This window comes from Rhinolophus hipposideros (genome assembly GCF_964194185.1).
Source record: "Rhinolophus hipposideros genome assembly, chromosome: 23".
Lineage (NCBI taxonomy): Eukaryota > Metazoa > Chordata > Mammalia > Chiroptera > Rhinolophidae > Rhinolophus > Rhinolophus hipposideros.
In genome coordinates, this window is record NC_138069.1 from 2,019,581 (window position 1) to 2,047,016 (window position 27,436).

General features: G+C 57.4%; 1 protein-coding gene across 1 annotated transcript in view; it reads right to left on the bottom strand.

The window, feature by feature from the left end:
* Nucleotides 1–22,220, bottom strand: part of OBSCN (obscurin, cytoskeletal calmodulin and titin-interacting RhoGEF) — a gene marked incomplete at its 5' end in the record, with an annotated part of 64,885 nt that extends 42,665 nt beyond the window's left edge. Inside the window, 28 exons of the mRNA XM_081036186.1 lie at nt 42–308; nt 459–722; nt 1,549–1,812; nt 2,366–2,629; nt 2,969–3,232; nt 6,182–6,445; nt 6,755–7,018; nt 7,116–7,382; nt 8,317–8,583; nt 8,970–9,242; nt 11,026–11,292; nt 11,516–11,782; nt 12,430–12,702; nt 13,575–13,841; nt 13,931–14,197; nt 14,286–14,552; nt 14,693–14,962; nt 15,221–15,487; nt 16,142–16,246; nt 16,669–16,822; nt 16,931–17,043; nt 17,277–17,543; nt 17,892–18,158; nt 19,094–19,363; nt 19,518–19,784; nt 19,947–20,231; nt 21,490–21,765; nt 22,199–22,220. Of these exons, the coding sequence (XP_080892312.1) occupies nt 42–308; nt 459–722; nt 1,549–1,812; nt 2,366–2,629; nt 2,969–3,232; nt 6,182–6,445; nt 6,755–7,018; nt 7,116–7,382; nt 8,317–8,583; nt 8,970–9,242; nt 11,026–11,292; nt 11,516–11,782; nt 12,430–12,702; nt 13,575–13,841; nt 13,931–14,197; nt 14,286–14,552; nt 14,693–14,962; nt 15,221–15,487; nt 16,142–16,246; nt 16,669–16,822; nt 16,931–17,043; nt 17,277–17,543; nt 17,892–18,158; nt 19,094–19,363; nt 19,518–19,784; nt 19,947–20,231; nt 21,490–21,765; nt 22,199–22,220 (6,829 nt within the window). The remainder of the gene's footprint in view (nt 1–41; nt 309–458; nt 723–1,548; nt 1,813–2,365; nt 2,630–2,968; nt 3,233–6,181; nt 6,446–6,754; nt 7,019–7,115; nt 7,383–8,316; nt 8,584–8,969; nt 9,243–11,025; nt 11,293–11,515; nt 11,783–12,429; nt 12,703–13,574; nt 13,842–13,930; nt 14,198–14,285; nt 14,553–14,692; nt 14,963–15,220; nt 15,488–16,141; nt 16,247–16,668; nt 16,823–16,930; nt 17,044–17,276; nt 17,544–17,891; nt 18,159–19,093; nt 19,364–19,517; nt 19,785–19,946; nt 20,232–21,489; nt 21,766–22,198) is intronic.
* Between the last annotated feature and the right edge of the window lie 5,216 nt (nt 22,221–27,436).

Sequence of the window (27,436 nt, forward strand, 5' to 3'; positions counted from 1 at the left end):
CTGAGGGGCCTGGGGAGGGCAGGGACCATCCAGCAACTCACCACGGACTGAGAGGCTGGCAGTGCTCTGTGTGTGGCCCGTGTCACAGGTGTAGTGGCCAGCGTCCTCCCGTTCAGCGCCCAGCACCAGCAGCTCCACGACTGCACCGTCCTGTACCATCTGGTACTTAGCACAGGAGAAGAGCTGCAGCGAGCCCTTGCGCCACTCCACGCTGGCGCCTGCCCGGCTCAGCTCACAGCGCAGGTGGGCCGTCGCACCCTCCTCTACCTCCTGGGCCTGCAGCTCCTGCAGGAACTGCACGGGTGCAGCTGCAGTGTGGAAGGGGCATGGGGGAGGTGACTCAGGCCAGGTCCGCCCACCCAGCATCAGGAGAGTCCCTCAGATGGGTGAGACTGCAGCCCAGAGGGTCCCCCCACAGCAGACAGGGCCTGCGTGCAGGGCAGAGCTTTGGGGCCCACCTGTGACAGCGAGGGTGGCGCTTGTGGCCTGGGAGCCACAGGTGCAGGTGTACTCGCCGGCATCTTCCCTGCGCAGGTCCCGCAGTACCAGCTCCACTGTGCAGCCCCGCTGACGCAGCTCCCGGCGCTTGTCCGCCTGCAGCTCGAGCCCAGCCTTGCTCCAGACCACAGCACTGGGCTCCGACAGCTCACACCGAAGGGTGGCCAGACCGCCCTCCTCAGCCTGCAGGCTCCGTAGGGGTTCCCTGAATACCACCTGTGGGGCTGGGGGTGGGGGGGCAGAGGGGGGACAGAATCAGTCCCCACATCCAGGCAGAAGATGGCCCCCCACAAACCTAGACACCATATAGCCCCCACACCCAGCCAGGAGATAGGCCCCCACTCCTGACTCAGCAGGAGACACCCCCCACACCAAGGCAGGAGATGCCTATTCACACACCCAGCCAAGAGACGGCCCCACATACCATCATAAGAGGCAGACCCCCCCAAATCCAGGCAAGAGATAGGCCCCCCACACCCAGTCAGCTCTGCTGAGGCCAAGGTCAATCATGGCCTGCAGCTCCACCCCAGCAGCCTGGCTGCCCACAGGCCCCAGGAGACTGGGATGGGAGTGGGCGTCATGGGTTTGGGTCCACTTCAAGGAGATGGAGGAACCGTGTGGGAGCTGCAAGAGGAGCTCTGGATCAGAGCAGGCTAATCTCATGCCAGCCTTCGCCCTGGATTTCCATGGGCAGGACTGTCCCACCAGGTCATCAGGGTCAGGGGTCCTCTTAGACCCCTAGAATCCCTCAGATCCTGACTAAAGGCTGTGGAGAAGGAAAAAGTTGAGTGGATTAGGACAGGAAGATGGCTACAAGCTGTGATGCTTTTTCTAACATGAAGTCTGGCCACGAGTGGTCATTTGGGTTCAAACAGTACACAGACACCAGAACACTGGACAACATTTTGACAGGCAAGCACACAGAGGACAGAGAAACATAGCCCAAGGCACAGAGTAGAAGAGTACCCATGGGTACCTAGTGTGAGCACAAGAGACAAGGAGAGGAGGACAGGCACCCATTGAGTCCATATGGCCACACGAGGTCGTTACCCCTGACGGTCAGCGTGGCCGAGGTCCTCTCCTGCCCGCACACACACGAGTACTCTCCAGCGTCGGCCACAGCCAGGCCCCGGATCTCCAGCTCACACACGGCCCCGTCCTGCCTCAGGCTGACTCTGTCCCCAGCTCGGAGGGTCTCAGGCCCCTTCCTCCACTCCACGGGGGCCGGCTTGCTCAGCTCGCAGCGCAGTGTGGCCGTGGCCCCTTCTGTGACCTCCTCATTCCTCAGACCCTTTGTGAACTTAGCAGGCAGGGCTGGGGGTCAGAAAGACACAGACAAGATCACACATCTGAGCACATGGATGAGACAGGACGTGGACAGCACAGACAGGACATAAAATCCCTGTGGACACGAGCTACATGCTGGGTGTGCTTAGTACACGCTGTGGACTGTGGCTTCCTTCAGCTCAGCCAGTGAACAGCGTGGTTGTGGCCACTTTCACGGACTCCTCAGGCCTTGGGCTTTGTATGAAACTGGTGGACAGGGTTGGGAGAGTCGTATAAACACATGGAATATCAGATTCTATGCAGAACGTTGGGGCAGGACCTGCCAGAACAGAAGACGTGACACGGATTCCGACAGGACAATACGGCAAAACCAGTGGTGATATGAGGGGTGAAAAGTGGTTTAGATGCTGGTTTCTCATGATTTGTACAACAGCCCAGGAAGTGGAAGGAATTCTTGGAATTACAGGCAGAAGGTGACACTGAGAAGGGGAAGAGTACGTGGGATTACTGCAGACGGATGTCATGAAGTGAAAAATTGAACACTAAAGCACGGCTCAGGTTGGCCACACGAGGTCGTTACCCCTGACGGTCAGCGTGGCCGAGGTCCTCTCCTGCCCGCACACACACGAGTACTCCCCAGCGTCGGCCACAGCCAGGCCCCGGATCTCCAGCTCACACACAGCCCCGTCCTGCCTCAGGCTGACTCTGTCCCCAGCTCGGAGGGTCTCGGGCCCCTTCTTCCACTCCACGGGGGCCGGCTTGCTCAGCTCGCAGCGCAGTGTGGCCGTGGCCCCTTCCGTGCCCTGTTCCTTCTTTAGCTCCTTTGTGAACTTGGCGGGCAGGGCTAGGGGGTCAGAAGGCCCCAGAGAACATCAGACCGTCTGGAGAACTCTGTGTCTCAGACAAGCACATCCACAAGTCCCACACAAATTGCAAAAGGTCACAATGGGAAGAGAACGAATGCACAGATGGTGACACAGGCAAATAGAATGAGAGGAAGAGAGGAGACAAAGGACTGGACACGAACATCAGGACATCTGCTGGAGGGGAGATGGGAGCTGGGACACGCTCAGGGACCCCTGTTTGAGATACATAGTCACAGAGTGTACTGAGCAGAGGTGGTGACAAAATGACAATATGAAGACACCAAAGCACTGCTCCACATGCCACATGTGGTCTTTACCCCTGACGTTCAGCGTGGCCGAGGTCCTCTCCTGCCCGCACACACACGAGTACTCTCCAGCGTCGGCCACAGCCAGGCCCCGGATCTCCAGCTCACACACGGCCCCGTCCTGCCTCAGGCTGACTCTGTCCCCAGCTCGGAGGGTCTCGGGCCCCTTCCTCCACTCCACGGGGGCCGGCTTGCTCAGCTCGCAGCGCAGTGTGGCCGTGGCCCCTTCCGTGGCCTCCTTGCTCTTTAGCTCTTCGGTGAATTGAGCTGGCAAGGCTGCAGAGGGTCAGATGGACAGAAGCCATCAACCCATCTTGAGGATTTGTGGGCACAACGTGAACATTCAGGATGGATGTAGAAGCAGGAAGCATGGGGACATGGGACCGGCAGCCAGTGGGTATGTGACAGTGGGGTCTTTATGTGTTCTGCCTGCCAAGGTGCAGGGCAGCCTGGGATTGGCTTCATCCAGGCCTCTTGTCTTCTTACAGGTCATCTTGTCCTAACCACGACCCTTCACACTGGTAAGTGCTGACCTCTCCTTTATCCAGAGCTCCAAGCCAGGCTGCTCCAGGTCATAACCCACGCAGGCAACAACATGATGGACATGTCTCCCAGGAGAGACCCCAGGAGGCACCTGTAGTCATAACGTCCACTGCTCCATCATCATCCGTCACGTGTGCTCCCCATCCCAGGTGGGATATCCAACCAGCACTGTCCACACCTGGCGCACATGGGCTCACTGCATGCCATCTCTGCCCACACCAGGCCCCATCCCCTCCATCTCATGCTGTGGCCCCTTCCATGCCTTCCTCATTCCTCAGACACTTGGCGGGCAGGGCTGGGGCATTCAGAAGGACCCAGAGAACATCAGACTGTCTGGAGAATTTGGCTCCGGGGGTTGGGCATGGACACATGACAATGAAACACACCCTGGTGCAAATGAGGAATAAAGGTGTGGACACATGGACACAATGGTGTGGAGTATTGCCCGACTAGTGGGGAGACGAAGGAGCTGGGATTCTCAATGAGGTCCTCTTCCCAGGACAGACACAGGGAAAGGGCCAGTTTCAATGGATGTATGGACAGACATCTGCGCATCTTCTGTGGCCCGTCCTGCCTCAGACGGTATCTGATGCCAGATTTGAGGGCCCAGGCCTCTTTCCTCAACCTATCTGCCAGGCTGCTCAGCTCACAACACCTTGGCCATGGCCTCCCTGTGACTTGCTATTTCTGAGCAATCTGTGACCCTGATGGGTATGGCCAGGAAAAGATGACGTGGAAAAGGCTGCGGAATCTCTTCCACGAGTTTGCACTAGTGCCTCGGCCTGTAGCTCTTGAGGCCAGAGCCTGGGACAAACCAGGACTGACCTGGGCAGACCAGAGCAAGGTACACCTCAACCAGGAGGATCTAGGAGCCATTCTCCTCCTGGCTTGTCACCCTGCTACAGGTGTCCTTGGAATCCACACACTTCTAGAAGCAGTTCTCTTGGGCAGCCTATAGTTGGTCACCGGGGCCCTGGGCTCCTTGGCTGTTGGTTGAGTGATAGCCCTCTGAGCCCATACCTCTTTGGTCTCCCAGTGGGTCTGACCAGTGTAAGAGCCCAGGGACACCATGCTGGGACTCTGTACTCTGCATGCAGCTCAAGGAGTCAGGGTGGTGGCCTCTCCCCAAAGGTCTGAACGTTTGTGAACGTGACTGCCTGCCTGACCTTCAGAATCCTCTTCTTCACTGTCCACTTTGTTGCATGAGTGGGTTTGTCCAGGGCCCAGGACTGAAGCCCCTGCACACCTACAGAGGGGTCTTCCTCTGCTGCTTCTGAGACACCCCAGACCCTGCATGCCTTTATTGATGTTACACCTGGGACCCTCTCAGGACACGGGGGTAGCATTTTGTCTCTGTCCATCTGCTTCCCCTTCAAGAAGTGACCAGGACCTTACAAGGGCCCCTGAGGGCCCAGACTCCCTGCATGGGGACTTGACCTGCCGCAACGCCACCAACCACACCTCACCATGGCCAGATCCCGTCCTGGTTCCCCAGCTCTGAGGGTCTCAGGCCCCTTCTGCCACTCCATGAGGAAGCCTTGCTAAGTTCACAGTGCAGCATGGATATGGCACCTCCTGTGGCCTTCTCAGGCCTCAGGACTTTTGTGAATTTGGGGTCAGTGTTGGGGAAGGTCAGATGGACAGACCACTGGATGCTGCAACTTGCGGAGAAGGAAGAAGCCACAAATACCAAGCTGACAATCCACGTACCTTCCGGACGTGGAGTCCTGGGAACACCAGGCAGGACACCCACCCCACAAAGGGCCTGCTCCAATGTGAGAGGATACCACGTGCCCCCTACAGGGGTGCCCACACAACTGGCTGCTATCTCCCCACCCTAAGCCATGGGCCAGCCCACCTGCTCCAGCTGAGTGAGCCCTACCCCCACCCTCGGCCTGGGTTGTCATCTGAAAATCACCCCAGATCACCTAGCCACACCCAGATGAGCTCACTGCTGCTGTAGCCGAGACCAAAAGACCTGCCACAGACACAAGAAACAAAACTCCAAACCAGCGTGGATGCCCACCAACCCGCCATAGACACAATACATGGACCCCCTCCCCAGCATGGATACCCACCATCCCTTCCTGGCTAGGGCTGTGCTCCTCAACCCATCCCTCCCTGCCCCTCCATCTTCTCTAGTCCTAACCCACTTCTCATCTCCACACCCACCTCACGTCGACACCCACTCCACCTAAACTTCACCCTTCACACTCACCTCACCTCCATCTCACCCTCCACACCGGGCTCACCTCTCATGGCACCCACATGCTGGACAGTGGACCCAAGACCACCTCCATGGCTCTTTCATGGCCATGCTTGGGTCTGTCCCTCGACCATACTCCTGACATCCTTGCCTTGAGGGCCACACTTGGATCTCCTACCTAATCTCTGCTGGCACTGCCCCCTCGAGAGGACTGTATTCCACCATTTGTGTTGTGTGGCTGGCTGCCCTCCTCCTCTACCCCAGATGTGATCCCCGTGAAGGAGGGGATCCCCAGATCTCCGCTCTGTATTTGAGAGGGCCTCGCATAGGTACGTGCTGACACTCGGGCTGCAAGAAGGCAGGAGACACACAGAGAGGCAGAAATACCTACGCAGACGAGCATAGCGTAGCGAGGGGTCGTGCCCAAGCGCTCAGACACGGAGCTGCTGCTCCACGTGGCCACACGCAGTCTTTACCCTTGACGGTCAGCGTGGCCGAGGTCCTCTCCTGCCCGCACACACACGAGTACTCTCCAGCGTCGGCCACAGCCAGGCCCCGGATCTCCAGCTCACACACGGCCCCGTCCTGCCTCAGGCTGACTCTGTCCCCAGCTCGGAGGGTCTCGGGCCCCTTCCTCCACTCCACGGGGGCCGGCTTGCTCAGCTCGCAGCGCAGTGTGGCCGTGGCCCCTTCCGTGGCCTCCTTGCTTCTCAATCTTCCTATGAACTCAGCAGGCAGGGCTGTGGAGTGTCAAGCAGACAAGGGACCTCAGATTCTGTGCAGAACTTTGGAAGGCGGACCTGACAGGAGACATGACACAAACTCTGACAGGACAGTAGGACAAAACCAGTGGTGGCACAAGCACTGAGAAGTGGCTTAGATACTGGTTTCCTGGTTTTCACACAATGCCCTTGGAAGGCAAAAGGGATTCTCTGGAATTATGAGAAGAGGGTGACACTGAGACGGGGAGGAAACATGGAATTAGTGCAGATGGAAGTCAGTAATTGGACACCAAAACACGGCTCAGGTTGGCCACACGAGGTCGTTACCCCTGACGGTCAGCGTGGCCGAGGTCCTCTCCTGCCCACACACACACGAGTACTCTCCAGCGTCGGCCACAGCCAGGCCCCGGATCTCCAGCTCACACACGGCCCCGTCCTGCCTCAGGCTGACTCTGTCCCCAGCTCGGAGGGTCTCGGGCCCCTTCCTCCACTCCACGGGGGCCGGCTTGCTCAGCTCGCAGCGCAGTGTGGCCGTGGCCCCTTCCGTGGCCTCCTTGCTTCTCATTCTTCCTATGAACTCAGCAGGCAGGGCTGTGGAGTGTCAAAGACAGAGAACGTCATCCTTATCGTCTCACATGGGAGGAAAAGGGCCGCGTGTGTCACTTGGGCAAAGCAAGGGCACTCTTACCCTTCACGGTGAGTGTGGCTGAGGTGGTCTGATCACCGAGGCAGCAGGCATATTGCCCGCTGTCTTGGGGCCGCAGGTCCCGGACCACCAGCTCCAGCACGGCACCCTCCTGCCGTATACTGTACTTGCCTCCTGGCTGTAAAACCTCATCTCCACGGCGCCACTCCACGGCTGTAGCCACAGACGACAGTACACAGCGCAATGTGACGGCACCCCCTTCCAGCACCTCCATGTTCTTCAGCCCCTCCCGGAACTGCACCGGCCGTGCTGTGGAAGGCATGGGCTCAGCTCGTCCTCGCCCCTGCATCCCCCTGGGGACCCTCTACAGTTGAGGAGAGCTAGGGGCACCAGTGCACAGTGCAGGCAGGCCCGCCTCACCCTTTCTCTGTCACAGGCTAGTGACAGTGACCTTGAGAACTCTGCCCCTACAGGAGGGGAAGCCTACCAAAAGAACAAAGAAGGGTGCAGTGTCATGGGCTGCATTGTGTCCCTCTCAAATTCACACACGGAGCCCCAACCCCAAGGCCTCAGATGGGGCTGTACTTGGAGATGGAACCTTTAAAGAGGTTATTAAGGTGAAATGAGGTCACTAGGGTGGGCCCTAATACCATAGGACCGATGTTCCTATAAAAGGAGATTAGAACACAGACACACACAGAGGGATGACCATGTGAGGACACAGGGAAGAGATGGCCACCCACACATCAACAGGAGAGAGGCCTCAGGAGAACCAGTCCCGCCTGCACCTGAATCTCAGACTTCCAGCCTCCAGGACTGTGAGAAATAAGTGTCTGTTGTTTGAGCTGCCCCATATGTGGTATTTGTTACACAGCCTGAGCTGACTGAAACAGGTGGGAATGAGCCAAGCCCAGAGGGAAACAGAGTGACGTCAGAATACAAGACAAAGTCAGGAATAAAGCAGGAAAGAGGCTGCTGTTCAGGAGATGAACAGAGGGTGAGGGAGGCTCTGCCAGCAGGAGAGACCCAGAGACGGGGGAGGAGCAGTGAGAGGGACGGGCTGTGAAGAGGCAGAGACGGCCAGAGGGGGATGGAGACCACACACACACACACACACACACACACACACACACACACAGAGGGAGCCAGATAGGGTCTGAAGTCTCCCCTGCCCCGAGTAAGATGGGATGTGCGGGCATCCTGAGCATGGCTGGAGGCTGTCTGGCCCTGCCTGGGGGCTCACCGTGGACCCTGACGATGGAGCTGCTCCAGACACCCCCAGCCTCACACTTGTAGCGCCCACCGTCCTGCAGGGTAATGTCAGTGAGGATCAGCTGGGCCCGGCGGCCCTCGCGGCTCAACTGGCACCGGGCTGATGGCCGCAGGGCTTTCCCGTCCTTGGTCCAGTGCACGGGGCTGTCTGGGGCAACGGTCTCACAGACAAGGGCCAGATCCTCCCCCTCTATGACTGTGGCGTCCGTGAGCTCCCTGGAGAAGATGCTTGGCTTCTCTGGGGACAGAGAGGGAAGTACAGGGCACTTGGGGGCTCCTGCAGGAGAGGCTCCAGGTGTCGCTGCAGCCCAAGTGACACCCAGGCCAAGTACCCATCAGCCCACCTCAGGCTGGAGACACAGATAGGGCCCGTAAGGGTCAGGCCAGGCTCTGTGTGGTTCCCCACAACACAGAGGTGTGGCCAGGTCCCAGCCACGCTGGCTGTGGGATCATCTCTGCACACCAAGTGCAACAACTCATCAGGAAACAGCCACACCCAGCCTCCCAAGCCCACCCTCGGATCCAAGGTCCGTCACACGGCTCCTTCTCCATGAGCCCCAAGACCATGCTATACCCTCAGCCACACAGACTAGCCCCTGCTACAGCACTGGGCACACTGCCCACCTGTGACCCGCAGGGCAGCCGAGGACCGCTGGTCACCCACTTCGAAGTGTACAGTGCCCGAGTCCTTGAGTGCAAGCTCCCGTAGGGTGAGCACGTGGTAGCCACCAGGCTGGGCTTCGATCTCGTTGAGCTCATTGGCATACAGGGGAGTCTTGTCCAGGAACCAGTGGACAGGCCCGTAGTCAGCAGGGGACACGCGGCAGCTGAAGGTGGCTGAGGAGCCCTCCTGCACCTCGGTATCACGCAAGACCTCTGTGATGAGCACTCTCTGACCTGGGGGCAGGGCGGGCATGTCAAGACCCCGCCAAGGGAAACAGGGCATTCCCCCAGACCTGGGTTGGGCTCATGGCTGGAGTGAGCTGGTGACCATAATAGGTTCAGGATGACAAAATTCAGGAAACGGTAAGGAGGTCAGAGCTGAACTGACCAAAAGTATTTGTTTTAGGTCCATGCATAAGCCCCAGCCCCACTAGGTCCTTCCACAGAACACACAGTGACCCACAATGGGCCCTCTCTGAGCTGTGCTCCCCAAACGTCCATGCCGGGGCATTTGTCCCCAGAATCACGTAACGCGATAAAAGTGAACTGCCATCCTAAACTGCTTAACCATAGAGCTGGGAGGACTATGGGTGGAGCTGGGCCCCTTGCTAACTCTGTAGTCCTGATTTGCTGTGAAACTTTGTGGTAAGTTCCGGGGGAGGGATGCTAATAAAGAGAATAGCCATCTTGGAAAGGGGGCTGTTCTTCTTCACTTGGGCAGACGGTTGGCGCCCCGGGTTGGAGGTGGGCGTTCCCGCATTGCGGTGGTGGTTTTTGTTTCTTTTTCTTTTCCCGAATAAACCGCTCTTTTGGTGGATTTTCTGGAGAGTTATTTTTGCCAGTTGACAAATGCAACCCAATCTTGTATTAACAGAAGAAATCAGAGTGTGAAAATAGATGTGTGGCTATGTTAAAATTTAAATCTAATGCTTTTGGGGGTTTGATAACATGACTTGCTAGGACAAACTATTTTTTACTGCCAACTTAGGTCTGGGAACACCTAGAATTATATCATAAACACGGAGATGGGTGTGCACCAGATTCCTGCACATTCATGGGAGTCTTCAAGCCGCCAGCAGACACCAAGCACTGGACACCAGGTACCAGGCACTGGACACTGGGCGCCAGGCACTGAGCACTGGGCGCCAGCCACTGGATGCTGGACATTAGGCACTGGACACTAGCTACCAGACACTGGGCAGTGGATTCCAGGCACTGGACTCCAGGTGTGGATACCGGGCACCAGAAAGTATAGAGCGCACATCAGGAGGCAGATGGGGAATTCTCATTTGAGGAGCAACACACAGAGAAAAGGCATTGGCCATACCATGTGAGCGTTTTAAGTTTTGTAAAGAGCGTGTTTTGTTTCTGTGTGGTGCTGCATTAACTGACTTTTTGGTTAAGTGTAAGTACCCTCTTTATTAGCGAATGGAACGTCTACTACACTAAACGCTTTTACACCGAGCTCACTCGACTCATTGGAAACGAGAAAAAAAAACATGGAAAGCCTTCTTGTTATTCTTTTTCCTTTGGACAGACCTCCAGCTGACTCCACTTTGGACACTGGCCCTGGGGTCAGGAGGGCCGGGCTCACTCCTGCCAGGATGCCGCCATGCCCGACCACGCCAGGTAAAGCGCTAGTTTCCTTATCTGTGAGATGGAGACGGTGATGATCCTCATCCCGCCTGCCAGATACAAACTACTGCTCAAACATGGAGACCCCCACAGGCAGAAGATCCATGTGCAAATACACATGGAGATCATGCCTGGGGCCCAGGCACATGCCAGCACATAGGAGGAGTTCCAGAAACACAATGCAGTAATAAATGAGGGCTGCTGACTCATTCGCACAAGATCCAGCTGGGAGGGCCTCAGAGATGAGACCACCCACAGCAACGCCCTCACAGAGATAGGGAGACCGAGGCTGGGCTTGTCCAGGGTCTCCAAGTCTGCTTTAAACAGGGCTTACATTGGCCACACCACAGGCTCTGAAGTCCATGCAATGTGCTGGCCTCACCTTGCACCAGGAGCCGTGCCTGGGACTGCGCCTGGCCGATGTCACAGGTGTAGGTGTCACTGTCCACCTTCTCCAGGGCGCTGATGGTAAGCCTCAATGTCACGCCCTCCTGGCTGGGCATGTGCTTCCCTGAGGCGCGCAGCTCTAAGAGGCCTTTGCGCCAGGTCACCGCCGCCGCGGGGTGCTCTGTCCTACAGGTAAACGTGGCCGTGCCCTTCTCCCCCACCTCTAGATCAGCCAGCTCCTCGGTGAACCGGTTTGCCTTTTCTGGGGGAGAAGGCGAGGAAGGGTGGGGGTGAGGCCTGTAGACCCTGCACTGCCCCTCGGGACATGGGCAGTTAACCCCACCTGCCCACGCAACCTCAGGGACATGGCTGACCCTCTTCCCTCTGGGGTCCCTCCCTTTCCACCTGGGACAGCACAGCAGAGGCCCCGAGGGGGTCTTTCGGGGAGAGAGGTCATGGGGACTGCCCCAGAGTCTCATGGTTACCTTCTATGAGGAGGCTGGCTGTGCTCTTGGAAGCTTCTGTCTCGCACGTGTACTCGCCGGAATCCTTGAGCGAGGCTGCACGGATGACCAGCACAGCTCTCGTGCCCTCCGTGAGCAGATCGTACTTCTGACTCTTGCGAATGGCCTTCCCGTCCTTCAGCCAGCGCACCGTGGTGCCCGCCCGCGACAGCTCACAGCTCAGTACCGCATCCTTGCCTGCTGTGGCCCGCTGGTTCTCCAGCGGCTTTGTGATGTCTACCGGCCTCTCTGAAGGAAGCAGAGGCGGCCTGTGAGGACGGCCACAGCCATGCCAGGGGGGAGCGAAGGGCAGGCACTCACGAACTCTCAGGGTCTGGAGCCCAAGACCACAGACCTACAGCCCCAAACTCTGGAACCTCAGACCCAGGAGCCTCAGAGCCCTGGAATACAGGGACCCCCCACTGTCACAAGTCACTGGGGGCTCCCGGTATGTGAGGGAGAGATGAGACCACAGATGTTCTCAGCATCATGCAGAGCCCATGACTCAAAGTGTGGCCATGGCTGGTACCGACTGGGAACCGAGCTTCCCTGATCTGCACCAGTATCGGTGCTGGGAGCCTGCAGAACACCTAGGGTAGTTTCACTGGCTCAGTGACCACACGCTCTGGAGCTACCATGACAGTTGAAACATGAATGATAGACCAGAAACGCTGCTCCTGCCCAGAGAAAGGAAAGCCTTGACTGAGCCCCCAGATGACTAGAAACCCCCAGCACCCTGAAAGAAGCCTCTGGTCCTCCACCAGTGGCTGAGGGACACAGTCCCCGGAAGCACCCCCTGGAGGACTGCCCAGCCCAAAGCCTCACTGCAGGCTGCCTGGAAAGGGCCCAGGTGCAGCCTACTGAGATGCCCATCTGCCCAGGCTTGTGGTGCCCACCTCTGACGATGAGCGAGGCCTTGGAGGTGAGGCCCCTCACGGAAAAGAGAACCTCCCCGGCATCACCTGGCACCACCTCTCTCACAGCCAGGGTGTACTTGCGGCCCTGGCGTGTGGCCCGGAAGCGGCCCGAGGTGCCCACGGTCTTCCCGCCGACCATCCACACGGCTGTGTTGCCAGTGTCCTCATGTGACAGGATGCAGTCAAAGCTGCAGCTCTCACCCTCCAGCACCTCCACCGTCTTCAGCCTCTTGGTGATGCCCACATGCAGGTCTGCGGATCACAGGAGGTGACTGTCACGCTGGTCAGGCCTTGGATGCTTGCCCCTGAGACCAGTGCCATCGAGCCCTGTAGTGGGCTCCAAACACCCAGCCTCCACAGCTCCAGTCCTGGCGGGCCTGTTGCCCCTCAACAAATGCCCCCTTGGCTTCCCGCTGGCTGCACCCTGGTGTTTGGATGGCCAATAGCTGTGAGTTCCACCCAGGGCAGCTGACTTCCTGTCTGCTATAGACCAACAGGTAAAGAACAAAGCACCAGGGGTTGTCACCAGCTCACATACTCCAGAACAAAAAGGACAGGTGCTCAGAGTGAAGGAGCCATCTAGCGCGGGGGCAAACTCACTGTACCGCCCTGCCCCCCTTTCCAGTCTCATCTCAAACCCCTCCAGATGTCAGGGACCCACCACAGGGTCACAGGCAACAGGCCCGCCATGTACTTGGAGGGGAAGCAGGAGTAGTGGAGCTGAGCTAAGACAGTGGTGCACAGGGGAGGCCAGGCGACCACGTGGTTGGGGAACCAGGTCCAGGCTATGCTCCTGGCCTGGGAGCTCAGCCTCTTGCACTGTCTCCAGGAAACTCCACTGACAGGTCTCACACCTACCCACACACCTCCCCTGGTGCACAGTGAATGTCTCAGGTCTCTGTCAAAAATCAGCACCATGGGATTCCATCAGGCAGGGTCCCGTCCCTGGCTGTCCGCTGTCCCTGTCCACCTGCCTGCACCTGGACCTCTTAAGTACCATGTCAAGCCTGCTCCTCCCAGTTTGCCGGATCTCTCTGGGCTCAGCAGAGCAGCCCCGGCTTCAGAGGGGGCGGAGCCTAGGGGAGGTGGCCCCGCCCCAGCGCTTCGACCACGCCCCCACGCACCGTGCACACTGACACGCGCCCGTGTCTCCTCGTTGTCCAGGTGGCAGGTATACAGGCCGGCGTCGTCCCGGCTCAGGTCGTGCACCACTAGCCCGCGTGTGCCCGCCGTGTGCAGTAAGTCGTACTTGTCGCTGGGACCGAGCTCCACGCCGTCCTTGCGCCACACCACTCGAGCCTGAGGGTCTGAGACCTCACACTGCAGGGCCAGAGTGCCCCGCTCCTCTGCAGACACATCGTCCAGCGCCTTCAGAAACACCACGGGTTTCGCTGCGGGCAAGGTGTAGGCAGGTGAGTGAGGGAGCCGCTACCTCCGCCCGTGGGGACCCCTGGGCGGGGGCTCTCCAGGGACTACTCACTTCTAATTGCCAGTTGGGCAGAGGCCGTCACCTTGGGGGAAGAGGCGCACACGGTGCCCGCGTCCACCCGCCGGACCCGCTTCAGCACCAGAGTGTGGCGGCGGCCCTCGTGGGTGATCTCGTGGAAACTGTCGTTGTAGAGGGGCGTCCCGTTGAGCGACCACTCCACCTCCTCATCCTCGTGGGACAACTCACACGAGAAGCAGGCGCGGCCCTCCTCCATGGCCTCGGTGTCCTGCAGCGGCTGCGTCACCGTCACTTCCCGCGCTGCCAAGAGCACACTGGGAAGCTCAGCGCACGCCTCCGCCACCTCCCCCAGGACCCTCCCGGTGGCCTCGTATTCCCTCCCCCGCACCTTCCACGGTGACCTCGGCGCTGCTCTGGGCGCTGCCGGCCTGGCAGCGGTAGATGCCGGCGTCAGCAGGCGTGAGCCGCAGCACGCGCAGCTCCGCCATGTGACCCTCCAGACTCATCCTGAACTTGTCCGACGGTGCCAGGGGCGTGTCCTCCTTGTACCACTGCACCGCCTTGGGGGCCGGTTTAAAGTCGCAGGACAGGACGACTGACTGCAGCTCGCGCCCTGCCTTGGGCTCCAGCGGCCGCGTGAGCACGACGGGGATGTCTGCACCGAAGGGGAGAGAGCAGCGCTGTGGGGCAGGCCCGGCGGACGCAGAGCCCAGAAAGCTGCGGTTCCCCTGGCCCTGCGCCGCGTCTGCACGCACCCCTCCATCCGCGACCCGCCGGCTGGCTGCACGTGCGTACCTGAGACCACCAGGCGGGCGGTGGAGCGCGCCTTGCCGAGAGTGAAGTGCACCGGCCCGGACATGGTGGCGCAGGTGCGCCGCAGCGTCAGCCTGTGCACGGTGCCCTCCTGCTCCAAGCCCACGTCTGGCCCCGCCTGCAGCACTATCTTGCCCAGCAGCCACTTGGGCGGCCGAACCGATGGGATGGAGGTCTCGCACTCAAACCAGGCAGGGGCGGGCTCCATCACTGTCACGTCCTGCAGGCCCCGCATGATGGTGATGGATTGCTCTGTGGGTGAGGGGCCGGTCACAGAGCAGCCCCGCGGGAGGACCGCAGGCCACCCCTCCCCCAGGGTCCGTGTTTCTTCCTGTGAACAAACCCTCCCCCTCCATACGGTGCTCACATCCCCCCCATCTCACGCCGTGGCCCGACACCCCTAGTCAGGCCCTTTTCAGACCTTGCCCCCTCGAAGTGTCAGGGCCAATGGTAAAGGACGTAGTCCCTCCCCAGGCACAGGGGCCAGCTGACCGCCGGCCTTGCCCACACCTTCCACGAAGAACTGGGCACAGGTCTTCACATCGCCCGCATCACAGGTGTAAGTGTCCTCGTCCTCGGGCTGCACATCGTTGATGACCAGCTTGCGGTAAAGGCCATCGCTGACCATCTCGTACTTGGGCCCAGGCTGCAGTTCCACGCCACTCTTGTACCACCGCACCTGGGCGCTGGCCCGTGACATCTGGCACTCGAGTACACCCCGGTGCTTCTCCATGGCGATCTTGTCACGCAATGGGCGCAAGATGGACACTGGCAGCTCTGTGGGCGGGGCAGGGCGGGGCCGGGCAGCAGCTCAGCCTCCCTGAACTGGGGTGGGGGGGTGGGCTCTCTGCCTGTGTAGCTTCCAACAAGCCAGGCTGGACTGGGTGTCACCTTGAGAGCTGGGGGCCTCCTCATAAATTGACCACAAAGAAGGCAGGCACGCCCCGCCACGCCCCACCCACGTCATCCCGACTGGTCCTTGTCAGGCACAACCTCACCCCCCCACCTCTCTCCGCACCCCCCACCCCGCCACGTGTCCTCACCCAGGCCTGGCCTGCCCACCACACCATCTGTCTGCAGACCCTTCCTCCCTCATGCCTGGTGGCCACTCACTCCTGTCACCAAGTCCACCAGGTAAGACCAGGAGCTCACCTGCTGCCAGGGCCTCAACCCCTTCTCTCCAGGGCCTACTGCAGTCCCAGGAGGAAGAATTCACTGGTACCTCCATTTTAAACAAAGGTGGGATGCCTCCCCCAGACCCTTGTCTTCCTGCCTCCAAGGCAACACCCCTTTTCTCTTCTCTTGTGTTACCCCTACCCTGTCCCAGAGGGGCCTGGAGACTCTGCAGGCCTGTGTCTGGACACCTGGCACAGCATATGTGTGTGTTTTCACATGTTGTCCAACCAGCGCCCTCCCCTGAGACCCCCTCACCTCTCACTCGGAGCTGGGCTCGTGATTCTGCATTTTCAGCTACAAATCGAATTTCTCCTCCTTCTTCCGCCAGGACCCTTCGGTAGATGAGCGTGTATGTCCTTCCTGGGAATGGCAGACCACTCAGCAATGGGAGAGAGACCAGGGGGAGGGGGAGAGGCGCTCCCACAGCCCATCGCTGTTGTAGTCATACCTTCCTGGCGGATGCGTACATTGTCACTGGGCCGAACTTTAGTGCCCTCCCGGAACCACTGGGCAGGCACCTCGTCATGGGAGACCTCACAGGAGAAGGTGGCGCCCTCCTTTTCCATCACCTCCACGTCCTCCAGGGGTCTCACGATCTGGACATTGCGGCCTGGAGCAGCGAGGGAGGCCCTGCCACACCCTGATGCACAGAGCTGCCTGCCCCTCCCCCCGCCCCAGCTTGCTGAGGGTACAGAAGGGGGTGGGGCCACCTCTCTTGGGAGTGCCGGGGGAGCAGGACATCTTTGCTCTGGGCCCTCACTCCTACTCTGCCCAGCCCTCACCTTGTACCTTCACGGAGGCCGAGGTCTGAGCGTCGTGGGCGTCACACACGTACACGCCCTGGTCCCCAAGCACACACCGGTAAATGATGAGAGTCCGGCAGGCGCCCTGGGCCACCATGCCCACCATCTTGCCCACCTGCAGCTCCACATCGTCCTGTGGGGGGGATGTGACCCGGTCAGTCTCTTGGGCTGCCCACCCATTGGTCCCACTCCTGCCCACCCACTGTGGGTGGAAGGGGCAGAAGGGTAGGAGGGGAGGCACCTTCAGCCAGCGCACATCCACGTTGGGGCGCGACAGCTCACACTCTAGGATCACTTTGTCCTTCTCTGTGGCCACCACATCTTGTAGTGGACGGATGAACGTCACAGGCAGCTCTGGGGAGGCAGGAAGGGGAGGTGAGAGGCAGGTCCCACGGGTGCCCTCTAGGGCAGGGCCTGAGCTGGACAGAATCACTCAGCTGGTTCTAAGATCATGTGCTCCCTCCCCTCAGGATTCCACGTCCCTGTTCCCACCTGCCTTCCTGGGCCACCTTGGAGACTGGGGCGGTTGTGCTCTCTAGTGGGTCCCACCCCACTCCTGGGTCCCACCCACCCCGCCCCCCACGCACCAGTGACCATGAGCCGTGCGGACGTGTGCACGCCCTCGGCCTTGAAGGCAATGAGGCCTCCATCTTGCGGCTGCAGCCTGGACAGCGTGAGGGTGTGGACAGAACCTCGCACAGCCAGTTGGCATGTGGGCCCCGGCTGGAGCCGCAGACCATCGCGCGTCCAGCTGCCCTCTACATCGGCGTGCGACAGCTCCACCTCCAAGGTCACGGAGCCCTGCTCCCGCACCTCCACCTCCTGCAGGCCCTGCACGAGCCGGACCTGGCGCACTGCAGGGCAAATGCACGATGGGTGATCCACTGCATCCAGACCCTGGCCCTCTGGCCAGCACCCCCCACCTCCCCAGGAGGCCTCGGAGCTCAGTGTGGTGCCTGGAGGGGGACGCCCACTCTCACCTGCAGAACCTCCCTGCGTATGAGGCCCAACCCGGCCCTTCCTGCCCTCCCACATCCCCATGACTCCGCCCCTGGGAGCTGTCCCCTCCCTTTTGACTCCCTTCCCAGGCTAAAGTCTCCAGTGGGAGACCTATTCTCTTTCTTCTCTCCTGCCTTCCCCCCTTCCTTCCTCCCTCTCGCCTCCTTGGTGCAGACCCCAGGCCCAGCAGCTCCACAGCTCACTTTCCACGGTGAGCTTGGCCTGCGTCTTGTCGTCTGGCGTCTCGCAGCCATAGAAGCCGCGGTCAGCGAAACCCACACTGCGGAGGACCAAACAGTGACTTGTGCCCTCGGCGTAGATTGCCACGTTCTCGCCCGAGGCCAGGGCAACAGCGTTTCGCGTCCACTTGACCTCTGGCCAGGGCCTCGTCAGTTCCACCGCCATGGTCACAGAGCCCCACTCCTCCACCGTCTGCGGCTCCAGCTTCTTCTTGAACAGGACGGGAGCCTCTGGAGTCAGGGAAAAAGTGTTCACACAGCCACTGCCACTCAGGAACTCCAGGCACAAGGCTCCTGTCTGCGCCCCCCTCCACCACCCCAGCCAGCAGAGCGGCCCCCACCACATTCCGACCCCAAGCCCAGCAAGGTCCTGGCGGTACTCAGAGCCCAACTGCACACCTGCACAGGTACATTTTCATGGGAGGAAACAGATTTTAGGGGAGGAAACTATGACTCATGGGGCTTCTCCTTCAGCTCCCTCCCACCTCCTGCTCCCGTTCTTAACCCTGCCATGTCTCAGTGCCTGAAGCTCCTAAATGTGGCTGGTGACCAGCAGCCTCAGGACACAGAGAGCTAGTGAGACAAGCAGACTCAGCCCCCAGATCTGCTGCATCAGTGTCTCGGCTCTATCGAGGCCCTGGGAGCACCCACATTAAGTAAAACACGCTGGAGTGGACTTCCCAGTCCCAGGCTGTGCTATGACGACTCCAGAAGGTGAATCTGCCCACATTACTCACTTCCTCAAGAACCTGCAATGGCTCCCACTTACCCTCAGTGAAATCCTGGCTGCCCCCCCACCCCCCCACCCCCGACACAATCTGGCTTCAGCAAGCAGAGTATGCCCACCTCCTGCCTCTGTTTGCACTGGCTGCCAACTCCACTCCCTCCCACCTCACCATCCAAGGGCCTCAGCGTGGGACACTTCCTCCAGGAAGTCTTCACCCATTCTCAGGCCAGGCATGCAGTGCAGCTGTTTACTTTCTCCCTTTCAGAGCAAGTATCTGGCCCCTCGGTCCCACCTCAATCTTTTCTTTGTCCCCAGCAAATCCTGTGTCCCCTGAGGTAGCCAGACAGATGAGCTGGACACTAGGGAACAGCAGGAAGACAGCCGGAAACCAGCCCACCAGGGAGACGCCCAAACCCCCCGCCACCCCACACAGGCGCACCTCGGACCCGGAGGGCGGCCACGGATGTGACGCCCTCAGCCTCCGCGGTTATCTGGCCGGCGTCCTCCAGGACCAGGCCCAAGATGGTCAGGCTGTGACTGGCACCACTCTGTGAGATGACAAACTTCTCGCTGGGCTGAAGCTGGGCGCCGTCCCGAAACCATGTGACCACCGCGTCGCTGGGGGTCACCACGCACTGGAAGGTGGCCTCTCGGCCTTCCTCCGCGACCACAGCGCTCAGTCCGGATGTGAACTTGACCTCGCGGGGGACTGCGGACAGGAGCTCCGCTTCAGAGGTGGGCAGGATGAGCAAAGCCCCACCTGCAGACGCCATGGAAGGACACCTCCTCCTGCAAGCCTCCCAGGAACGCCCAGGCCCGCGCCCTAGCAGGGACTCCCCAGGTTGAGCGCGGCGGCCTTGTACCTCGGACAGAGAGTCTGGTGCTGGTGCGGTCATCGCGACTCTCGCACACGTACTCGCCAGCATCCTCCGCCCGCAGGCCCGACACCGTGAGTGAGCGCCGGGTCCCCTCGGCAGCCATCTGGAAGCGCTTGCCGGCCCGGAGCTGCGTGCTCCCGCAGCGCCACAGCACCTCGGCCTGTGCCGGGCTCAGCTCACAGGCCAGCGTTGCTGTGCCTCCCAGCTCCCCGACCACTGGCTCCAGGGGCCGGCAGAATTTGGCGGCCACCTCTGTGGGAGGGGAGGGCCGTCAGCTGGGAGGGGCTCAGCTCACGGGGACAGACTCTGCACTGAGCCCCACCCAGATCCACTCCCCCCGGACAACACCTGCACTCCCTCACGTAGACTCCAGTAGATGCGGGGTTCCCAGAGGACTGTGTGCGGACCACTGACCTTCTACCTGCACCGGGAAGTCCTGCCCTTCCGCGCCCACGCGGCAACTGTAGACTGCGCTGTCCAGGGTCTGCGCACCACGCACGGTCAGGGTGTGCGTGTCCCCGAGACTGGCTGTCTCATGCCGCTTGCTGCGACGAATCTCCACACCATCCTTGAACCACGTCACCGCAGCCACAGAGGGTGTGGCCAGAGTGGTGGTCAGGACGATATCTTCGTGTTCCCTGATCACCAGAGGCTCCTTCCGTCCGGGTCTCTCCAGGGCTGGGGGCTCATGCTCTGGCTCTGGGCGGGGGGAGGTCAGTCAGCATGAGAGCAGGAACCCTGATATCCCTGGCCTGGGGCCATGTGGTGGGAAAAGACCTGGAATGGGGCTGCCCCAAGTTCTAGTCCATCTTCAATAACCTGCTCATCCAGCCCTTGGCCCCTGCCTCCACTGAGCAGCCCAAGAGTGACAACAGCAGGGCCCCACACCACCTCATGGCCACCATCCAGGCTCCCAGGGGTCATGAAGAGTGGCCAGGAAGGGCCACAGCACAGACTTGGGGGCCACAAGCTCTGACCAAGAGCTTAGAGGCCTGGGTGCCTGCCCTTCCAGGGAAACGTGGCCCCATAAGCAGATACTGCAAGGACAGTGGGGGGCGATCTGGGGGCTGGGCCAACATTCCAGAAGGATGAAAGGAACAGGGCCAGAAAAAAAGCTGGCAAGGGCAGCCTGGGTGGCAGGACTCTGAGGACAAAGGCTGACAGGTGTGGAACAGTCTGAGTGCCTCCAGCAGCCAAGCAGGAGGGCTGACAAAGGGTGAGGGAAAGACCCCAGGATGGGGCCCAAGAGGGTATCTGTTGAGGACTGACCCAGGGGAGTATCTGTAAAGCAAGCTGGCTGTAGGATGGGGGACAAGAAGGCAAGGGCCACAGATGGGGATGGGGCAGCTCAGGACAAACACTGCAAGCAGGACTCTGAAACCCAGAGCTGTCATCAGCTGGGAGAGTTGGGACGCAGGCCCAGGATGTGCTTCTGAGCAGAAGCCAGCCCCCAGGGCTGACGTAATAACAGCTGGAGGTCAGGGCCCCAAGGCCAGAGATGGGGACCTAAGCTCAGGGAGGGCAAGGGCATCCAAGGCCAGAGGCCCCTTGGGTGAGGCTCCCCAGAGCAGAGCTGAGCTCCACAGCTGCCCAGGAGGACTTAAAACAGGAAATGTGTGCACTCCAGGACCCTGACAGAGAACAGGTATTTCCACAGACCTCAGGCATCAGCAGCCTACAGAAGCTTCTGTGATAGGTTTCATGCTGGGGAAGGTGGAAATGTGGCAAAGAGGAGCAGGAACCTGGGACAAGAGATGCTCAGAACATTCTGGACTACGGTCTGCAGCCAGCGTCCTCTGACCCAAAATCTTGGGAGAGGACAGAGCCCTGGGGCTAGACATGTCAGCAGAATCCAGCCCAGGTGCAACCACACCCATAGGACAGGTACAGACTTACAGAGAAGTGCCCATCCATTGATTGGTCAGGCACTTGTCCTCTTCCCCCAGCTGGCACCCACCTGTGACGTCCAGGCGGAAGGAGACCCTCTGGCCCCCGGCCTCGCAGCTGTACTCCCCGCTGTCCGCCTTCCCCGCCTGCTGCAGCACCAGACGCCGGGTGCAGCCCTTGGCCTCCATGCGCACTTTCGAGCTCCCACTCAGCTTCTTGCCATCCTTGTACCATGTCACCTCCGTCTGGGCCTGGGTCACCTCACAGCTCAGCGTGGCACTGGCGCCCGCCTCGGCCTGCACCTCACTGCGTGCCTGCTGCTCCTTGGAAAACACCACCGTGGGCTCTGGGGACAGGCAGGACACACAGGGTCAGAGACATCCTGTAATTCAGGAGGATAGTACTGGGGAGAGAAGGACTACACAGGGAGGTGGGAGGACTGGAAACTTATCCAGGCTCCGCACCAGCTGTGTGGACTGGAGAAGCCCCACCGCCTTCTCAGCAACAAGCAGCACCATCCATCTGCACATCCACCACTGCCCGTGGGCTGGTCCAGGGTGACGACGCTGTGAAAGGCTTCTCCTGAGCACACACCCTCTAGGAGACGGGCTGCGGGGCCATGAGGCACGCACGGGGCACAGGGCACCTCGCCTGGTGACGCAATCTTTCCCTGTGATTGTGCATGGAGTCTTCTCACTGCAGAGCAGCAGACTTCCTGAGGCTTCCCTCTTGCCTGCTCTCCGTGTCACCTGCTGGCACCCTGGGGGAATGACCTGTACCTCCCATGTCTGTCTCTTCCATGGTCCTGATGACCCACAAAGTGGAGGACTGTTTCTCATCTTTTTGGTCATTACTGTTTGTTCTTTTGTGATGTCATTACAAGGCTTCTGCCCAATTGTCAATAGCAAAGTCTGTCTTTTCCTTGTTCATTTTTAGAAGCTCTTATATATTGATTTTAGAGTTCTGACAATATTTTGTAAATACCCTCTCCATCTCTGTCACTGGCCTTTTCACCTTCTACGTGTCTTCTGATGATATAAAATTCTTAGTTTTAAAATAGACAAGTATGTCAATTTATCCTTTGTGGTTTGTGCACTTATATCCTGTTCAAGAAATATGTTATTACCCTGAGGTCATAAACAATCTGTATCATCTGCTACGAGTTTTTTTAAATCTTCACATTGGAGTCTCTAACCCTCCTGCAATTGATGTTTGTGTGTGGTGTGAGGGAGACATCCATTTTATTATAGAGAGATGATGGGTAGACAGATAGATACTTACATGGTCTTAGCACCATTTATGAAAAGGCCATCCTTTCTCTATACCACGCTAGCACTATGGGGAACAAAATGGAAAAGGTCTGTGTTGGAGTTCACTGTTCCACTCCTTGGTCTGTGTACGTATCCGTGCACTGAGACACACTTCCCGACTAGCTTTGTAATAAGCTGACATCTGGCAGGTAGAATGCTCTCACTTTGTTCCTCATGAAGCTTTGGCACCACTTGGCCCTCATGATCAACTTGCCAATTTCATACACCCACAAAAGACTCTTCCTTTGGATTTTGATTAGGAATGGACACCTTTGTGACTTCCATTCATTTAGATCTTCTCTACTATTTCCCTAAGATATTTGAGGTCCCCCTCAGAAGCCTTAAACTATTTTATTACACATGGAATTAGAAGCATGATACTTTTGACGCTATCGTAATTCTCTTAAAATATAATTTTCCAACTCTGGTGCTGGTATATAGACATACAAGTGTTTTCTGTGTCTTTTGTATGTGGCGATCTTCCTCAACTCTCCTACTCACTCTAAATGTTTAACTTCCTGATTTTCTGCACCAATTATTTATCATCTTGAAGTCCGCTTTTGCTTTATCTCAATTTTATGATTTTACATTATATTCCTCCTTACAAGGTGTACAATGTTGGACACGAGTTGTAAGTGAAGCCACTTGAAATGTTCCAAATAAAAAGAACAGCTTGCAAGGTTTCCCCTGAAACGTGATGCTTGCTTTTCTGTGTGTGTGGGGTCCCATATCAAGTCAAGTAACGATCCTTTTACTACTAGCTAACTTTATTAACATGAATGTATGCTACGTTTTATAAAATTCTTCTTCTGGATATGGTATAAAATTTTTATCAAACACTTTTACTCTGTATTTTTTAGGTTAAAACATGCCTTTTCTCTTTTAACTTCTTAATGTTATAGATTGTATTTTCCAATGTTGTGATGTTAAACCAACTTTGCATTCCTGGATTGAGACCTTAGTGGATCATGCTCTTCACATATCACTCTTCACATATCACACATATCACACAAAATATGCTCTTCACATATCACACATATCACACAAAATACTGTTTACTGTCAGTATTTTGTATGGGATTTTGGCATTGACATCCATAAGAGATAGGCCTATAATTTCAATTCTTTATACTTTCCTTGTCAGATTTTGGTTTAGCACTACACTAGCAACATTAAACTGAGTGAAAGAGTATATGTCCCTTTTGTATTCTCTAAAAGAATCTCTATGAACATAGATTGATTTATTTCCAGAATACTTGGTATAATATATTAGTAGAACCACTAAGTTTTTTATTTTGGTTCCATTTTTTTTTATTATGGTTCCATTTATTTAAAAGATTGTAAGATTATTCAATTTGTTTATTTCTTCTTGTGAACATGATATAGTTTTCTAAGAACTGAACAATTAGTCAAAACTTTTCAAATTTATGTGCATAAAATATCATATTCTATTAAAATAATGTGTCAAAATTACTCATAGTGGGCTTCTTGGTATCTCTCCACACCCACAAATCACCATATACCTATACAATCCAAATCATTACATGGTGAGACTTCAGGGTCAATGTGAGATCACAGCCCACCTCTATCTGAGGTTAACCTCTCTTAGCAAAAGGAAAATAAAGTTAGTTCACAGACGTCTCTGTGACCCACCCTGCGAGGGACAGACACATGAATCCGTGGGAAATGCTATGGAACAAATACCACTCTTCCTGTTAGCAGTTGCCACTGTAGGAATCCATCTCTAACGAAGTGCGCTGCTGTGGCATAAGCTCTTCATTCCCCTCCACGTCTAAATCTATACAACAGACTGTAAGAGGATTCCAACACAGAAGGTTCTAATAGGAAACAAGTGGAAACCAAGGCTTGCTTTTAAAAGAATGTTCCACACCTCACAGGTGACTAACACAGGTGCATACCCGCCAACCCTCTGCTCTGGGGTTACTTTGTACACACACTGCAGCGGAACAGGGAGCTCGATTGTGTGACACAGCAGTGCACTGATAACTTCTGCATCCCTGTCCGCGGAAGGAAGAGCATTCCAAAATGACTAACACTTTGCTGATCCAAACTTCACTTCTGACCTAATATCGAGTGTGATTGTGTAGCTAAAATTTCGCCTTATCCGGTACAAAGAAATAAAAATATCTCTGACTTCAGAGAATCCTCAGCAGTGCTAAGTTAGGGCTCCTGGGTTCTAGAATGCCCAAAAGGACATTCACATATCCTGAGGTGAGAGACAACTGTGCTACTTGAGAGGCAAGGGCCAGACAGAGCAAAATTCCTGACACCCAGTAATACCAGGAGCATAAATACATGGCCACAGCACTCAGGGTACACAACGTGCACCTCTTCCTTATGTACACACACTTTCAGCCTCCCCAGAAATCAGCCAAGAACACAGAGGTGGAAGATGAGAGGATGGGGGAGGTGAAGACATAACGTCTAATGCAAAGGCCACCAGGACTGTCACAGCCATAAGTCAGTCACGACATCCCCTCCAAAATAACTGACCTGTGACATCCATGTGGAAGGAGACCCGCTGGCCCCCGGCCTCGCAGCTGTACTCCCCGCTGTCCGCCTTCCCCGCCTGCTGCAGCACCAGACGCCGGGTGCAGCCCTTGGCCTCCATGCGCACTTTCGAGCTCCCACTCAGCTTCTTGCCATCCTTGTACCATGTCACCTCCGTCTGGGCCTGGGCCACCTCACAGCTCAGCGTGGCACTGGCGCCCGCCTCGGCCTGCACCTCACTGCGTGCCTGCTGCTCCTTGGCAAACACCACCGTGGGCTCTGGGGACGGAGAGGGACATGCATTCAGAGGCCTCAGCAGACCCAGCTCATGTTGCAGGACCCGGGGACCAAAACAGCTGAGGCAGGGCCGCTGGGCAATGAGCTCCACACAACAGCACACAACAGTTTCATCCCATGAGCGCACCGGATCGGCACGCTCTGGACCTGACGAGCGGAGGGCTGAGGGGTGCTGGTCCTCAAACTGTGACCACTTCCACACCTGCCTGATGCCTGGTCCTGGGGCTGGCACAGCCCACACCATCAGAGCCAGCTCTCCCTGCCCAGGGCCACCGCTCGCCCGGCCTGCCCTGCTCCCCACCTCCCTCCCACCATGCCCAGGCACAGGGCATCAAGAGCTGGATGGGAGCAGATGGGACATGCCCATCCACAGGCACCAGAGCCACACTTACGCCTTTGTCTGCCTGGGCCACGGAGGATGACACACGAGAGCAGGGTGCCAGGTGGGCCAATCAGAGCCACACCCACCTGTGGTCCTCCACTGTCCCTGGCCACTGCCCACCACAGCAGGACACACACCCAGCTCAGCTCAGCCCCACCGGGACTAATTGAAAGACCACCATGTGGCAGGCTATGAGCCAGTCACAACATCACCCACTCAAGGCTAAGTCACTCCCCTCCCCAGATAACTGACCTGTGACGTCCAGGCGGAAGGAGACCCGCTGGCCCCCGGCCTCGCAGCTGTACTCCCCGCTGTCCGCCTTCCCCGCCTGCTGCAGCACCAGACGCCGGGTGCAGCCCTTGGCCTCCATGCGCACTTTCGAGCTCCCACTCAGCTTCTTGCCATCCTTGTACCACGTCACGTCCGTGTGGGCCTGGGCCACCTCACAGCTCAGTGTGGCACTGGCGCCCGCCTCGGCCTGCACCTCACTGCGTGCCTGCTGCTCCTTGGCAAACACCACCGTGGGCTCTGGGGACAGGCAGGACGCACAGGGTCAGAGACACAAAGCTGGCACCAGACTGTGTAATAGGCACCAAAGCTTTAGAGTTCAGCAAATTTTCTCCTTGGAGCCATGCGCCTGTGGGGTATTAGTGCTGGTGTGGTGTTAGAATTGTGTTTACAAACGTATGTCTCTTGTCATGGAACCGCAAGTGTATGTTTGCAGGGTATTCTGACCAAGAACATCCTATAACTGGAGGAAGGTGGCCGAGGCTATTCTGGCACCTGTCACTGCCACTTCATTGTCTTTCCCATGTGATAGTCAGCTCTGGTGGGCAGGTGGGGTTGGTCACCCTTATATCCCTAGGGCTTGGCACATGGCTTGTCCTCCATAAACGAATCTACATTTTTCTAGGTACAATTCACATGTAAATTGAGCTAATCTACTTGTACATCTTAATGAGGTTCAGGCACCTATCCCCATGTCCCCAGACATAGCAACAAACAGAACATTTCCAGCTCCCCATTCACTGATGACACCCTTCCAAAAGTAACCGTCATCCTGACTTCTGTCACCAACAATTACTTTGGCCTGTTCTTTGATCTCACATGAATGAATCATGTTATGTATTCTTCCACTCAAGATAATGTCTGTCAGATCGACCATGTTGTTATACGGAGCAGCCATCTGTTCTTCTGTACAGATGTACAGGATTCTGTTGAATGACACCACCATTTATTTTTCCTTTTCCTCATGTGGTTCATTTGGGTTGTTTCCAATTTGGGGGTACGATAACTAAAGCTGCTATGAATACTCTTGTGTGTGTATATCTTTGGGGTCACGTGGGTAGGGACATAGGTAGGTCTGCATTGGGCTTTAATAGATATTTCCAAAGAGTATTCCAAAATGGTTGTACCAATTCACACTCCCACCAGCAGTGTGTGAGAGTTCTGGTTCTCCACATTCTTACCAACACCTGCTATCATCAGTTTTGTAAAGTTGTATATGTTCCATGAAAC